Below are 17,188 nucleotides of genomic sequence, written 5' to 3'. Positions count from 1 at the left end.
CAGAAACCAGCACAGGTGGATCCAGCACAAAATACATCTGAGCTGAAGGACTCAAAAACTGCATCTAGTAGCGGTCCTTTCCCCCAATAAAATTTCTCTACTGTTGTTATTCTGACAGCTCAAGTATGTCTACTTGCAGAGAGACTCTCTGTCCTCCTGTCATTACACCAGTGCCCCCTTTTTGGCTACAAGTACTTGCGAGTTTGCCCCTGACTCTCAGAAGTGCTAAATATAGAGGAGAAAACTATGGAGTTAGTTTCATGCCAAAACGTTGTACACAAAAAAATGTGTTGCACACAAATATAACTTGTTTTGCACACAAAAAGATATGTTTCACCCAAAAAACTTGTTTTGCACACTGTCCTCAAACGTTGCACTCAAAATATCAATTATAAGTTTTCCTCGAGTACAAAACGGTCTGTGCTCGCGGTGAATTTGTGCCAAAAGTTACGTGATGCATTAAGAGTTGTTGTTGTTCAGACTTCCCGACAGCAGGGGGCGCACACAAAACAAACTGAAACGCGACGGTTTGGCTGAGGAAGAAAGACGTGATAACACAGCTAACAGCATAAGCACCCCACAGGTAAGTTTCAAAACTTTCCCAGTGAGAAAGTAATAGCTCACTATGCAGATAGATAATGTAAGATTTAAGTTAAAGGCACTGTTTAGTTTTATCTCTGATTTAAAAATGCTGTGTAACGGACTTTTGAAAAAAAAAAATTATTTAAACCATGATTTGATCTTTCACTCTCCTTTCAGAATTGAACGTCTTTGGAGAGACGTGTGGTGCACAGGAACTAACACAAACTACAATGTGCTGCACTCACGAGACGACAACAGTTTGCTTGACCTGTCAAACATGTTAATTAACTTATGTTGTCACTATTTATTTGTCCCAAGAATACATGTAAGTTTTGACACCATCAGCAGTGGCTGGGATGACCATTCACTCACAACTGAAGGGAATCTAACACTCAGTCAGTTATGGAAGATGGGAAGCATCCGGCATGCTGTCGTAGAACCAGAAATCACAGAGGTAAGAAGGATTTTTTTGTGCTTGCTATTATAGTTTCTCACATTAATGCGTATATTTCAAACCAGAAAGTAATTTATCTGATCATTTATCTGATCACTCCAATACAGCAAAACATTGAGTACATTAGAGAGGTGGCATTGAAACTGGTTTCTTTGAAATGTTTATTATGGTCCTTCAAAATAATTAATGGATTTTGGAGTCCTGCTCAGGAGCAGGCTTAAGTTTGCGCACATGTTGCTATGACATCAAGTCCAGGATGAGTTTCGAAGAACCAAACGATCCAAGATCATGCCAAATTGTCAACAATTAAATCCAGCTAACTGAGTTAGCCACGTACGAAGAACGGGCCCCTGCTGCTATATGCTTTACTTGTAACATTCATGTTTGTGTTAGAAAACGCAATTTTTAATTAATTTCCCTACCAATTTTCATATAATCAATATCCACTCCTTGCAATTATTTTAAATTGCTTAAGAATCCGTTTTGCACGTGAGCATACATGCATTGGTTTGACAGTTTTAGGATAAATGGTTAACACCAATAAGAACAATAGACAGTCATTTGAAAACAACATAAAAACCACATTATAATCTGTTAATGCATTTATCTGGGTTTCCACTCAGGTACAATTTATTTGACATGGCACAGTAAAGGGAGAAGCCAACCACAGGGGTTACATTACAAAGCAAAAGTTGTTTTAGCATGGCGTTTAACATAAGGCTAGCTTTCATGTTATTTGCTCTAAAAAGTAACATGGTCCCTTACTGTAACATAGCAGTGCCACTAACTCAAAACTTACATGTTCTATCTGCATATTAAGACATAGATAGCTATTACTTTTTCACTGGAAAACTTTTAAAACTTACTTTTGGTGTGCGGATGCCGTTAGCTGTGATCACGTCTTTCTTCCTCAGCCAAAACGGCGCGTTTCAGTTTTTTCGGGTGCGCCCCCTGCTGTCGGAAAGTCTGAACAACAACTCTTAATGCATCACGTGACTTTTAGCACATATTTACCGCAGAGGGTGTGGAATTGTTTCGTACGCGAGCAGAGAGTGTTTTGTGCAAGCAGAGACCATTTTGTGCAAGCAGAGACCGTTTTGTACTCGAGAAAAACTTATAAATGATATTTTGAGTGCAACGTTTGGGGACAGTTTGCAAAACAAGTTTTTTGGGTGAAACATATCTTTTTGTGTGCAAAACAAGTTATATTTGTGTGCAACACATGTTTTTGTGTACAACGTTTTGGCATGAAACTAACTTCATAGAAAACTGCGCCAATTCTCAGTTTCAGCTTTGGAAAATCGCTTTGCAGGTATTCCTTACATTCACATATGCATATCCCTGCGGGAAATTGCTTTGCTCTCGCTTTAACAAGCTTTGTACAAATCAAACACTTTGTAATTGTTTTAATATTTAGAAACCTTGTGAAAATCAGACCCTAAGCCCATCTCTGAATGGTTTTGTATATAAATTATTTACAATAATATAAAATGCCCAGGTTGCAACCCTTCCACATTTCACACAACTAATCTAGGATAATTTAAAAGATTTCAGATTATTTGTAGATTCCCCCAAATAACCTAAACATAATAACCTTGGCTAAATGGATGAAACGTCTTGAAATTAAGATATGAAATCTGTTCCAGCTGAAATGTGTTTGCCATCTCAGGCTCTCTTTTCCTTTAAGACATTTTTTTATATAAATAGCAGCTGGGGGACCAGACAGCCCGTCGAACAGGCTTTGGCTCGCTGCAAAATCGAAAGTGAAAGTAGAGCAGCAGTCCTCTTTTGCATGCCCCCCTCGGTTCTGGTTGTTTCTTAACATTTTGGCCAGTGAAAGTCGGTAGAGACTGATTCCAGACCAGATCGACCCTCCTGTGCTGAGATTGAATGGGTGTCTAATTCCCCGCGTCGTCTGGAAGGACCTATCTCCGGCTGTTTGGCGGATATATTCCTGATCTTTACAGAGAGGAGGAGACACAATGGGTAGGCCGAGCGTTACATTCAAATGTTTTAGCTGGTAAATAATACATAGTTTTAATTCCGCTGGGTCAAAGCGGAATGAAATCGTTATGTGGTGTAAATCCTGTTTGTCTGCCTATGCTGCTATCACCAATTATCTTTTTATCTCAGATAATCCTGTGATTGCCGTTTGGTTTCTGGCGCTCTTTTGGCCAAGCTGTGCTGCTCCCGGTAAGTCCCCTCTGACTCATTGCTTATTAATCTTTGTGCAACATTTCAAACCCCGCGGGTCTGTTTTTGCATAACTTACTTGTTTATATGTCTCTGTGGTCTTTCTTATGAACCCTCAGTTTAGTCATCACATTTTTAAACTCCTGCGGTGTTTGATTGGGGAGGGGGAGGGGGGGTTGGGCACAGTAGTAGTAGTAGGCGTAGACGCATCACTCCGCCACTTTCACACACTGTGTAAATAAATACGCGTATTCATGCCCAAATACTTTTTGTTTTGGCTCTTAAACAAAGATAGACATGGTATTACGTATTAATTATTGTTCATTTTTTATTGTTCTCTTTTTCACTCTCTCCCACCCACACATCTAATCTATGAGCTGGAAAGGTTTTTAAAATCCCCAGGTCATTCGTTTTGTACAATTTGCTCTCAACTGGGGCAGCAGCTTAATATCCTTGAAAGAGAACCGTTTTGCACAGCTTCCTTCTTGCATGTGCTGACACTGTAACTCCAGGACACGTCTTTTGGGAATGTGATTAAGTTTGCCAACAACTAAGGCAGGCCAACAGATTAATAAGCATTAAAGTATGGTTTATGGTTTGGGTTTCTGCAATGATAACAGGGCGCGTGCTGGTGAAGATTCTCCAGGAAGCTTTCTCAATTCAAAAAGTCTGGAGTAATGTGGAGTAACAAGCTTTATACTACTGCCCAAAACAAAGGCCTTGTAATGGCTTAGATGACATGCAAATACAACCGAAACAGGTCCACCCCTTAGTAATGGGCGGTCGTTAAAGCCATTAAACCAGCAGATTGAACCGAAACTGGTCCACTCCTCTGTAACGAGGAGTCGTTAGGGTTGTTATTGGCCTGGCTTAAAGGAACGATTCACCTCAATTCTCACCCTCATATGGGTGATCAAAACATTGTTCCACTTGACCTAGTATATCAACGAGGTCAAGTGAAACGAACTGTTTATCCCAGGACTGTCTGCTACACTTGGATAACACCGGACAACGAGGAAATGACTCATCTGTCTGATAGCGTCCCAGAGTTGACATCGTTTATCTACTGATGACGCAGTTTGGATATGTACGGCCTTTTATGGGTGTTAACCTAAACTCCTTTATAATATTTGAATGATGAGCAATCGGGGCTTCTTGCCGATCAAGAGCCCATCAGCGCTGATGTGTTTGTAACCATTTCTCTGACTGTGGTAGATTAAATAATCTGAAATATACTTTATGCTTTCCAGATCACGCAATCAATTACTACATTTTTATTATCCAATGAGGTCTTTTTAACTCATAATACATTGCGTAAAAAGCAGTTTTCTTAATCAAGCAAAAATAAATTCAGGTATAGCTTCTTTAACTATATTTATTCAGTGGGTTCAAAGTCACATATTAAAAGGAGTAATATCGTAAATTCCAGAGTTGTTGCAAAAGTCTGCCCCCTCTGGTGACAAGTTGAAATGACACCAGTGTTGTGCATGTGCACAGGAGAAGAGAAAAAGCATCTGCGACTACATAGGTCCTTTGTTTAGAGGCGTAATGTTTTCTGAGGTAAGAAAACTATAAATATTGATTTTAGCTCACGTTCTCTAGCTAATGCATACGGCAGAGACTCAAAGTAGCCAGCAGGTGAACGAGAGGACGCAGCACATCACACACGCGCGTATGCCCAGAGGATTCAGCCTGAATCACTCGCTTATAAACTGAATATCCAGCCAATGGAGGCAACTAGATGAATGTGTAGGAAATAAAATAAATAATATTTAACTTCAAAACTTGTGCAGTGCTCCTTTAAAATACACATCACAATCACAAGAACTATATAAAAAAGGTTAATTCCATTGAAAAAAAACCTTAAATAAGAGTAATATCATCATAATTAAAAGTAATTTAAAAATCAATAGTATAATTAAAATTACAAACATAAAACCAACATATAACCAAGCCCAGAACTTCATTAAAAGGTAAATCCTCATTCATGCCTGCAGGAAATAAACTCTTTCGATTAAATATCCAGAATGCATCTTTGTTTTTCCAGATAAAAAAAATTTGGTACCACCTCTTAGGCTGGGATTATTGGCTTCCATGCCTTTAAAGAATGAAGAAGAGGTAAAATGTTTTTCATTAATAAATAAATAAAGGAAAGACAACCAGGCACACAGCATTGCAGGGGGATCACCTTATCTATTGGTTGTCCCACATGCCAATCATTGTAAAGAGCTCATCTCATGCCAATGTGCGTGCACATTTCTTGCTAGTTTCCTCTTGTTGTTCGTGTGCACTTCTAGTGTTTATGTGTCCAGTGAGCTTTGGTGTCAGCCGTTCATTGTTTCATATACTTTGAAAATGGCCGAGAGGTGCAAGAAGCAAACTGTCTTAGAAGTTTATGAGTAGAAGAGGAAGGCCTCATTAGAAAGAAATAAGACCAGAGTGGATTTGTGAGATTCTTTCACGTGATCCCAGAGGAGCGTAGCCTCGTGAGACCATCCTGATCTCGCGAGCTTTCAAGGTTTCACTCGCAGATCAGTCTGGCTACTCTCCGTTAAAGAAAATTTGGAGCCGTTCACCAAACGAACGTCCAATCAGCGTTGGCTTTGAGGCGGGTTGAGGTGTGACGCAACGGGAAGCGCGTCAGTTCAGTCTAAACAACATGGCGGTTTCAGCCGATGAAACTAGCGTTAGCGTGGCTATCGAGCAAGTTTAATCGGAATTACAGAGTATTTCTCCGCTGAGCTAACGAGCCTTTACCTGCAGCAGCAAGAGTAGCTTGGCTTGTGGTTGTGTTTTCGTCGTCGCTCTGTTACGAGTGACGACGAATCTGATTGGTTCATTTGGCCCGTCTATCACCAACATAGGCCAATCAGCTAACCAGTATTTTCGCCCCTTCCCAAAATTACTTCAACGGAAGGTTTCCAGATGGATATGCGGAGCAAATCTATCTGGCGGAGTCAGGTAAAGAGGAGCGGAAGAGCAGGTAGGATGTTCTTGTGCAGTTATTCAAAAAGTGACTTGGACGTTTCTGAACAACGTATCCGGAAAAATCGTTTCTTGTACCTCTGAACAGCACACAATGACTGCATTAAAACTTTAGTAACTTTCCCTCCATCCAGGCCTTGTACAGGTCTAGAGTCAGAAAAAGAGCAGCTAACATCTCTGCAGACCACACACATCCTGCACACAAACTGACTTTTACCTTCAACTAATTCATCCTTTTCTTTTGTAAAAAACATTGTATATATATGTCTATTTACAAGAAAAAAAAGTTTTTCTTCCTCAGCAAATGTTATACAACTATATCTAAAATGTTTGTACACTGAGAACAAAGGAGAACCAAAGCTGAAATCCATGTTTGTGGGTACAAACTTGGATTCAAATTAATGCTACCAGAAACAGCAAACAAATCAATCACAACCATCAATTTTGATTTTAGGAGTTTGCAAAAATCATCAAATAAAGAACAACATTTTGAGGCATTTTACATGTTTGCCATTTAAAAACTTGATTTAATATACAGCATATAGTAAAGTCTACTGAAAAACCTAAGAGAGAGGTGACGTGTAGCAGGGCTGGACAATTAATCGCATTTGCACTATAATCGCAATCTAAAAAAAATGCTATTTCCATATCGCAGAGGTCTACAATTTTTGGCTATGTAACAATTAATGGTGTCAGTAATATTTTTAAAGTGGGTTTGCCTCCACATGGAAAGGAAGAGAGATGCAGCTGTGAGATAATCTAATTTTATTATTTGTTTTAGAGTTTATATAATCAATATTTTTTCTCTTGAACAATAATATTCGGACTAATAAATAAAAAGTTAAATTTCTTGTTTTAAATAGTCCTTGTTCACAAACATATTTATCTACATGCCATTTTTGTTGCTTATGGTTAATGCAGAGAAAAGTCAAATTAAATTGCAATCACAATTATGGTTGAAATATATCGTAATTTTGATTTTTGGCAAAATCGCACCGCCCCAATGTGTACGTAGCACTCTACTTTGAAATGTGATACTTTGATATTTGGTTTAATACCATAGCACAATGAAAAGATGACTGATTAAGATCTCCTTTTCAGTTTCAGAGACTCTCACGGTCTCAGTTAGGTCTCCTGTCTCCGTCCAGAGAGGCCATGTCGCTACCTTACCCTGCTGGCTCACTTCCTCTCAGAGTGCAGAAGATATGGAAGTACGCTGGCATCAGAAGGAAACTCCACAAGGGAATGAGTTTGATACTCCGATCCTGCTTTATAAGGCAAAAGAGTTTGACTATACATCCCAGAAAGCTTCGTACGCTGGCAGAGTCTCGTTTGGCTTAAAGGAAGGAACATCAGGTGGATTAAAGACAGGTGACATCAGCCTGAAGCTGCAAAACGTCACACTTGAAGACACAGGAAATTACATTTGCTTTGTCACCAGCCTTGCAGATTATGACAGTGCATCTGTCAGTCTGATCGTGACAGGTGAGACCAATAAGGGCAAAAGCAGCACAAAATCTAACAAAGGGAAGTCTACATTAGTTGATCGTCTTCCTTTTATTCCAGAAACCGGGCGTCCTCCTCTCCTTTCAGCAGTGATGAAAGACGATGACAAAGTTAATGTGAGCTGTGAATCTGAAGGCTGGCATCCGAAGCCTGAGCTACGCTGGTCAGACAGGACAGAGGCTCTCACTTCTGCCGATGTGTCATTCAGCAAAACCTCGGCTGGTCTTTATACAGTCCGCAGTTGGCTTCTGGTCCCCAGTTCGTCTGAGGTCTCCTGCGCTGTTGGGCTCGCCAGTGAAGAGCCAAAAGAGGCTAGAATACACCTGAAATATTCTCCATCATTACCAGAAGGTACCTAGTTTCACCTTGATGTTTTCTTTACTGGTTTTCTGTAAGAAAGACGTTCACTAAAACTTGTTTGCTTTTCATGTAGAATCTGGATCCTCCTCGGCTGGATGGGTGGCCTTTGGGATACTTCTAGCAGCTGTATTAGCTGCATCTGGAGCCCTGTACTTCCTGTACTTCAGACGGAAAGGTAAATGTTTGATTTATGTCGGATAGTCTGCATAGATGACACTATTAGTGAGACTTAAATGAGTCCTGGTTTCATACTTTGTGATGCATTTCTGTTTCAGCTAACAAACCAAGAAATGACACAACTGATGGTAAGAAAAAAATGCAAAAACAATAAGATTTGTCCACATCAGTTTGGCAAAGTTTCTGCGAAATGTCATGGTATTTATATTAATGAGACAATTTTAAACATAGTTTTGTTTTACCCTTTTGCACATTTTTTAGACTTAAGTTCAAATGTAACAAAGGACCCAGAACTAATGCAGTTTTGTGAATTTAATGCTGAGCAAAATCCTCATGAGGTTTAGTCGCTCAGTTGGAAAAAAAAAGCATCAACGATGTTGAATCGATGGATTTTATGTGATGAAACAGCGCAAAGAGGTGAATCATTAGAAAAAGAAACATGGTTTTGAAATATCTTTGAAAAATATAAAAAAAAAAAATTATATGCATTTGTATTGGCCCCTCCTGACTCTACTACTCCTAAATAAAAACCAATGCAGCCAAACACATTTGGAAGTCAGGTAATTAACAAGGAAAGTCCACCTATTTGTAACTTAATCTGGTTATAAATACAGCCGTTCTGTGGAGGCCTCATAGCTTTGCTAGAGAACGAGTATCATGAAAACCAAGGAACAAAGCAGAAGGTCAGGGATAAAGTGATGAGGAAGTTTAACACATACTTGGGTTATAATAACAATATTAGTACAATGACAATGTTATTAAGCTGCAGAGATCCATAACTGAGGTGGAGAATCTGCCACCAAGGCAGCTGGTAGTCAGGCTCCACAGATATGGCATTTGTGAGAAGAAAGCCAACATAATGCGTTCAGACAAACGCATTTTGAGCATCAAAAAAGACTCCAGCGCCTCAATTTGGACACTTGTGCACATAAACGTCCGACGCGCTGTCTAGAGCCTCAAAGTCTGGCAAAGTGGCACCTGTTGGAGGCAGCTACCATGTTCTTTTCCTCTGCCAGATGCTTAGTAAAACTGTGGATGAAATCAAGAGAGTGGCTTGGCTTTATTTACTAAATATAGCTAGAGAATTTAGACTATTATTTGACTCACCCAAGCCCAGTTTGACAACCTGCTGACCGGCATCGGTGCCTGTATCTCCAGCCAGGACAACTACAGGCGCTGCTTTTCAGCTGAAGAGCGTCTGTCCATTGGTCTCAGGTTAGAAGGCCTCATTCAGGTGGCTTGATGTCAACATTTATCAGAGATAAGAAGTAAAAATAAAAATCTGCCACTACCTCACATAGCTGGGTCTCTTTGATTGGTTGATGCTCTGCGTCCAACTGCAAAAGTTCAGATTTTCCAACTCTTTGTCGGCCGCTCTAGAGGTGCTTAACGCACCAAATTTGCGGCATGAAACACGCGGAAATCTTCAAAACGTCCAGTGCAAGATGCGTGTGACGCGCTGAGAGACGTCTTGAAACCCCTTGAGGCACATCCCGTATATACTTTGTATGTAAATCAGATGCGCTTGATGCTCAAAAGGCGTTTTGGTCTGAATGCACCAATAAGAGGTTCTGTTTTTAGGTTTTTTTTAGCCACTTAGGGACACAGCAAACGTGGAAGTAGATGCTCTGATCAGTCGAGTCTAAAACTGAAATTTTACACCTTCATGCATTTGAGTTAATCATATAAAAATAAATATACGCTACTCTTTCCAGATTTATATTAGGAAAATTGTTGTAAACCATGTATTATTTCACCTTACCTTGCCAATTTCCTATTATTGTTTCCACAAAGTTCCCCCAAAAACACATTGAGGTTTAAGGTGGTTTGGAAAAATGACAAGAACGTTAAATAATTAAAATACTTTTTCAAGGTATTGCAGTCTATGACCTTAACATCAGGTTGCACAAATACATGACTGGTATGCGATTTAAGCGTGGATTTTCATGGTTAATAATTTTTTTTTTGGGACAAGATTACACTTTGTAGCTGTTTGCACAATCCCGCCAATCTATTTCAAGATGCTTATATGTTTAAGGATAATGCAATAATAAGAAAAAAAATGTCTGCTTTATTACTTTAAATACCTGTCTTAAACAGATAATAAGCATTTAAGTAAGTACTTGTTTTCTCTACTGTCATTTACAGACTGGTAATTACACGCTATGAAACGTATTATCAATGGATTATTCAAGTTCTTTTTTATGGATAAAAATTAATTAATAAATACATTTAGCTTTAGCAAATGAATTCATAATTGTTAACCTAGACGTCAAAATCCTAAAAGTCACTGATTATCATCCTCACACACATCAGGAATGTCAATAAGTCACAGTGGATTTATAATGGAGGTACTTCTTGGAATCACATCCTGAAGTGTTACTTTTATCTTTCAGGGGCACAACACATGAACAGTCCTGATGGTAAGAAAGAAGACATAATTAATATTTAGATTATTTCTCTACTTTAGTCAGTTTAGCCTTTATGAAAACTAGTTATTTTCATTCGCACAAGCAGGGTATAACAGTAAAGCTTATTGGTGGATGTACCATCCTACAGCAATCTCATCTTCAAAATAGAAAGGTCTATGTGAAGCTGTAGATGTTTTTACAATTGTTGTTGTATTCGTGACATAAAACAGCTGAAATAACATTTATTTTTGCATTTTTCCCTCAGAGATTGAACCACTTTTGTCTAAAGGTAGGTACACCGTAGTTCAAGCTGCCAGTGTTGATAAATTAAAACCTCAGCTTTCATAATTTGTTTATTTAGATGTTTTCTCCTCTTGTTTTTCTGTCCGGCAACATGGTCATCAGCAGCTCTATCAGAGGCTTCCAAGCATTATGGTATTTTTTACATTTATTGAGTGTTATTCATATCTCGCCTTTTATTTTATGATTATATTGATAATAATTACATGTTTCCTCTTTAACAGTGAATGTTCAACTCGAGGACACAGGCAATCACTGGATAAAAATCAGGGGTTATTTTCTGAGAGATAGTGGTGATGCAAAGCCTCCAGATGGAGACAGAGTTACCTCCCTCACAGCAGTCAGAGGATCTCCTGGCTTCACTTCTGGGCAACACTACTGGGAGGTTTCCTTAGCATGTTCAGATTTAGACCCCAAGAAGTCCTGGTGGATCGGAGTTACAGATAAACAACAAATCCCTGATGATAAAAGTTTGTCTCCAACCACAAATAATGGATTTTGGTTCCTGTCTTCTTGCCCCAACCAAGAGCGTACCGTTCAGTTTAACACTGACCCAGAGGTATCTTTTCTTTTAGAGTCAAGACCTAAAACAGTCGGGGTGCATTTGGACTACGACAATGGAAAGCTCTCCTTTTATAACGTTGAAGGTAAATGTCTAATTGGATCTCTGGCTGCTAAATTCACAGGAGAACTGTTCCCGCTATTTAACCCCGGGAAAGGTGACATACCACCTATGGAGGTGTTACAGAGAGCTGAGGGGGTTCAGTCTAACAACATTATTACTGAGGGACAAATACTGAACGCTGAGCAGGATCAATCAGTTATGCCTGGAGAATCAGAGGCAGAAAGTTAAAAGTAGAACAATGAAAGGAACGCTGTGTAGGATAATGTTGTCCAGCATGGAGTAAGTCTAAATCTGGGAGATAAATGGATTTACATCTAAATGAACCCGTTTTACTTCTACTCCCAAGAAGTAGACTTAGACTTAGACTTTCTTTATTGTCATTTTGTATACACAGAGTGCATACAGAACGAAATTTCGTTTTCACACAGCTCAGAAAGATTGCAGTAACTCTACAGGATACCTTGCAGTGAATTACAGTACAGGATAAAGTGCAGTGATAAATCGCAGTCACTTACAGGATAAGTTCAACATATGTTTATGAGCTTTTTTAGGTAAAAACAAAACACTAAGCCAGAGTAAGAAAAAAACGTATAACAAGGTGAAAACTTACATATTCAGAACTTTAATTGAGGTCAACTTCAATGGTTTAACTGTTTCTCCAGAGACCTAACAGAGAAAACAAAACTTTCTGCTCCAAAGAAATTGAAACCGATTATTTGCGATTTCTCCAGACATGAATTCTCAGTTAGCACCAGTGCCGTCTTCTGATGCTGAATCTGCATTTCTTTAAAGCTCGGTTTCAGAACTGATAACACAGTGACCCAACCAGTCAGTCACCAATCATTGGACATTACGCTCATCTGGATCGGTAAAGTCGTCCTGTCTTGTATGTAGAGATTCATTTAAGGGGAGATTTACTGTAAAATGAACCTGATCATATATTGTGTTTTGTGTTTTGAGTATTTAGTTTATTTTTTATTTCACATAAACATGTTTGACTTGGATTCAATCCTAAACTCACTAAGCTGTTGTAAAACTGACTGAGACTTTTGTGCAGCTTACTCAAAGTACTAAAATCCTTTTTTATTTGAGTTGTTATAAATATGTTATTTTGAATGATAAGCTAAAAAAAGGCAGCCTAATCTAAATGAAGATAATAATGCACTTGTTTTCTGTTTGAGTCTTTGAAATAGTTACCATTGTGAATTTTTGGATGCTAATTTGACTTTAATATAACCTAACCTATATAGTACTTCTGTATATTGTGTTCAGTAGTAATATCAAGTGTTTCAGTTGCCCTTCAAAAGCTCATCTTTTATATCACTACTCTAAAAAACAACAGTCTTCACTTTTTTAAGGTTTTAAGGCTAATTCATGGACGTTTGTTGCATGTCCACCTCTCTTTCTGCTACTCATCTTTCATTCTAACATTATAACGTTAATAAAACCTTTTGTACAATTCCTTCAGAGCGTGTTTTGCTATAAATGCCTTTGGGAAAATGTTTAAACAATTTAATAACTGGAAGATTTTTAAATACTAGAAAGATAAAGCTTGGATAACTGATTTAATGGCAGCTCCATGATCATGGAGGGTCGGTAAAATAGCGAGACGTCGAAAAGATTTTTTACTCTCATGAAACAAATGAACATTCTGCTCTATGGAGCCGTCCATCCAAACTTCAATTAAACATTAGTATTAGTTATGGTTTAGTTCGTTTTTATCTTTCAAATAAAAATACCAACAATATTGCATCTGTGTGTGTCATCTGTCATTTTCTTTGTTTTACTTTACAATCTGGAGAAATTGACAGAATGTCAAATGTTTTTTTAGGAGCTATTTATAATGTGAATATCTTTAGATGTTTTAAAATTAAATCAGAGTAAGAATATAAAAAATGAGAATTAATTAAAAAAAGGTGAAACACAGTGAACAAAACAGACCAGGCGGCAGATGTTGAGCTACGACCATACAAACCATCTGCACCACAAGCGGTTCCACTTAATGCTTGGATTCTAAGCAAAAATACATTTTGTTTTAGGATCAAACCTAACTTGTATAAAAACTGATTAAATTAGGTTTTGATCAATGTTGTTTCCACATTCTGCTTATGAGCTCAGTTCAAAAGAGGGAGAATAGAGATAAAGACAGAACAGACGTGTGGGAGATCAGAAGACAGGTACAACACAAGAGCTTGCAAAAAATAAATTTTCCCATTGTTTAAGAAGACCTAGAATACAAAATGTAAACATATCAAAATGTATGATTCTTATTGTTTGAACATTGGATTCAATCTCAAGGTTCTAAGTTTTTTTTTACTGCTGATGATTAAAAACATTTATAACAATAATGTCATTGCAGCATACATTCCAAATAAATTTGTCCTCAGCCTTAAACCCGTCTCCGAGGGAGCAGTGGGCTGCCACTGTTCAGCACCCAGGGAGCATTCTGGGGTTAAGGGTCTTGCTCAGGGACTTAGTGGCAGTCAGTGGGAGTCAAACCAGGAACCTTATAGCCTCTCCAAGACACAAGCTACCTGCTCTCCAACCACTAGGCCATTGCTGCCCCCTATAGTTAGTTATCCTATGGTGAAAAAGTAAACAGCTTCTATATGCTAAGATAGTAGTTGAACTAATATGTCATTTATAAAAGCTAATTGCCAGAAGTGAAAAAGCACAGCTAAATAAAGAAATTTTAAAGTTTTGTTTTTAAAAGAGCACAAAAACTAGCAGAGCAGCTGTTTTGCACACGGTAAACATCCATGTCACTGGTGTCACTGAGGATTTTACAGTATGGCTGGACCATAAATCAGCGCGTGCCCAATTTGTTGCCACGTGGCTAAACATTGTGGAATAGAAATCACTTGAGGGCCACAAAACATGATTTTTAAATAAAAGTGCAGAAACCAATGTCATTGTGATTTTACTTTTTTACTTTTACATGCCCAACTATAAACTAAAGATGGAATATTTTTGTCTGAGTTTTGTAGAAAAATTAATCCGTAATTCATGGTATATCCAAAATATAAAATGCATCTGAAACTTTTGCCCTGAGAGGCATAATAATTTCTGAGATTTCTTTGGGTCAATGGTCATAAGCTATTTGCTGAAGGACTTTAGATGGACTCTGATTCTGAAGCATCTTCATCTGATCTGATGGAGCTTTTCCCTGAAAAATGCAAGTCTGATGGCACGTTACTGCAGGCAGCAAAAGGTTCATCGCTACATTTCTGAGCCAGAACATGTCTCTGATGATCAGCAAGCCATGACAGATGCTAACGTGGAAGCAGAGGCTGAAACTAGGGCTGGACAATTAATTGCATTTGCAATATAATCACAATTAAAACACAATTTCCAAATCACAGGGGTCTGCAATTATTGACTACATAACAATTAATGGATAAGACCCATCCTTTGGGTGTTGGTAAGATGTTTAAAGTGGGAAGAGAGTTGCAGCAGTGAGATTAACTAATTTTATTATTTTTTTTAGAGTTTATATAATCATACTTTTTACCAGAAACTTTCAGGAATCTTGCCATAGCATTAAGTAGCGGTCAAATTGTTTGATACATAGACTTGTTTGTTGGTTGCACTTTTTGTTCAACAAGAATTGATGTCCAACTCAACTAAATATTCTCTTCAGTAACAATATTCTGATTAATAAAAACAATTAAAATTTCTTGTTTTAAATAGTCCTTGTTTACAAACATCCTTATTTACAGGCAATTTTGTTGCTTGTGGTTAATGCAGAGAAAAGTCAAATTAAATCGCAATTATGGTTGAAATATATCGTAATTTAGATTTTTGTCAGCAGTGGGCAGAACAGTAAAACTAGAGATTGAAACATTTTGGCCAAGAAGGGAAATCTTTGTCTAAAATACAGACATATAGAGCTTTGCCAAATATAGAAAGCACTAATGAGGCCCCTGTTTGTTAAATTAATACAATGATAAATTCAGTGGCGGCTGGTGAAAAAAAATCTTGGTGGGGCTGGCCAATAGATTTCCCTGTGCCTATTTAAATTAAAAGTCGTAAAATTACTACGATTCCACAATAAGCATTTAATTAATAAAAAAAACATTGTTCACAAAGGATTATTTTGGTGTTTTTGTCTTATTAATCCTTTTCACAGACTCATGCCAGAGGGTTTGCATACATTGTACATGCACGTTTATTATTACGAAACGAACGTTTACGTCTTGACTTAAATATATATCCTAATTTTTTATTTATATAATTATTTAAGCAGAACAATGACTAGTGCAAAATTAAGTTGTATTTACCGGAGATGAAGTGTAGACTGCAAATTCTGTCGTGGTATGATGGCTCCCAGTCGATTGGGATTGTCTGTCTGCATCCTTTTCATTGAAATTATCAATTTCTTTCGTCTTTCTTCGTCCCTCGGTAAACGAAAGAAACGTACATCCGACGATTTGGAATGCCTCTATGTGCAACCGGGAGCACAACAAGTCGTAGGCATTGTTTAGATTCCAAAAATAAACTAAAAGCAAGCTCAAATTCACCAGTTTTGTCATGCTGGTAAGCGAAAACAGAACTGTTTTCGCTTACCAGCGTGACCCGGATGTAGCGCGGACGTAGCTCGTGACGTCACGCGTGAACTGGTCTATTCACCTATCACTGTGCAGCTAGGGCTATGACTCCAGGAGCCCCAAAGCCATTCATTTTGGCGATGCTGATTGGCCAAATATGTATACATTTTCCCTAGCAACAGTATACGATTGGTTATTTTGCTACACTTGTGATGCCGAATATTTGCTGTTGGCAGACTTTAACGTTATCGTAGGTAATTTGAGTTGACAACGTTATATTTACCTTAAGTTATCGCGTTAACTCTGGGTTTATTTTTGTGCCGTTTTATCGCATTACGGAGAATGCAACAAAACACCCTCTTCATGCCCTCTGCTGTTGTTGTATGAAGAGCGCCCCCTTCATACAACAGAGGCCAGTAAAGTAGCCACAACTCGTACTCAAGTAAAACATGTTTGGTAAAAGGAGTAAAGAGTTATTGAATAACCGATCATAACATTTGATTTATTCTTACCTGGTACCACTTTAATGTACAACGTCAATCCATATATAAGTCACCTTAAATGTACATAAGTCATCTTAAATCTCTGCTTTCTATGTTTTCGTTTTTTTCTCGGTCCACTGTATATATGTGGACGCACTGAATATACCTCATGCACCTTTTCCTCCTTATGGCACCTTCTTTTTGATTATTGAGCCGATGCGACACGTGAATTTCTCCACTGTGAGATCAATAAAGTCTATCTTATCTTATCTAAAAATCAATCAACCGGACAAACGTATTAAGTTATGTATAAATTCTGGTCAATCTCAAAAATACAAATATCATTAAGCTCAGAGACAGAATGACACAGTTATACCAAGATCATTAAAGCAGGTATTAGTACCTTCAACACTTGGCCAGGTGGCAAATTCTGCTGGAAGATCAGATCAGCGTCTCCATAAAGCTTGACAGCAGAGGAAAGCATAAATAAAGAACTGATAAAACAGGGGCCCCATCACTCTGCTCTCTGAGTAGTTTAACACAAGGAATGTGACAGTGGGAGCCCA

General features: G+C 38.1%; 1 protein-coding gene across 3 annotated transcripts; it reads left to right on the top strand.

Annotated features, from left to right (window-relative positions):
- The first annotated feature begins 2,762 nt into the window (after positions 1-2,762).
- LOC118565706 (butyrophilin subfamily 1 member A1-like) lies at positions 2,763-11,863 on the top strand. 3 transcript variants are annotated; one of them, XM_036146455.1, is made up of 10 exons: positions 2,763-3,022; positions 3,170-3,229; positions 7,316-7,699; positions 7,781-8,071; positions 8,154-8,255; positions 8,356-8,385; positions 10,654-10,680; positions 10,934-10,957; positions 11,077-11,103; positions 11,193-11,863. In XM_036146455.1, exons 1-10 carry the CDS (start codon positions 3,019-3,021, stop codon positions 11,819-11,821), a joined length of 1,578 nt encoding a protein of 525 aa, XP_036002348.1. In that variant the 5' UTR covers positions 2,763-3,018; the 3' UTR covers positions 11,822-11,863. The 3 variants fall into 3 exon arrangements, with proteins under 3 accessions (XP_036002348.1, XP_036002347.1, XP_036002346.1); XM_036146454.1 differs by having other exon boundaries at positions 11,074-11,103; XM_036146453.1 differs by having other exon boundaries at positions 11,059-11,103.
- Positions 11,864-17,188: the final 5,325 nt, after the last annotated feature.

The sequence above is a fragment of the Fundulus heteroclitus genome, chromosome 14 (genome assembly GCF_011125445.2).
Source record: "Fundulus heteroclitus isolate FHET01 chromosome 14, MU-UCD_Fhet_4.1, whole genome shotgun sequence".
Classification (NCBI taxonomy): domain Eukaryota; kingdom Metazoa; phylum Chordata; class Actinopteri; order Cyprinodontiformes; family Fundulidae; genus Fundulus; species Fundulus heteroclitus.
This window is presented reverse-complemented; position numbering and strand designations above follow the sequence as displayed.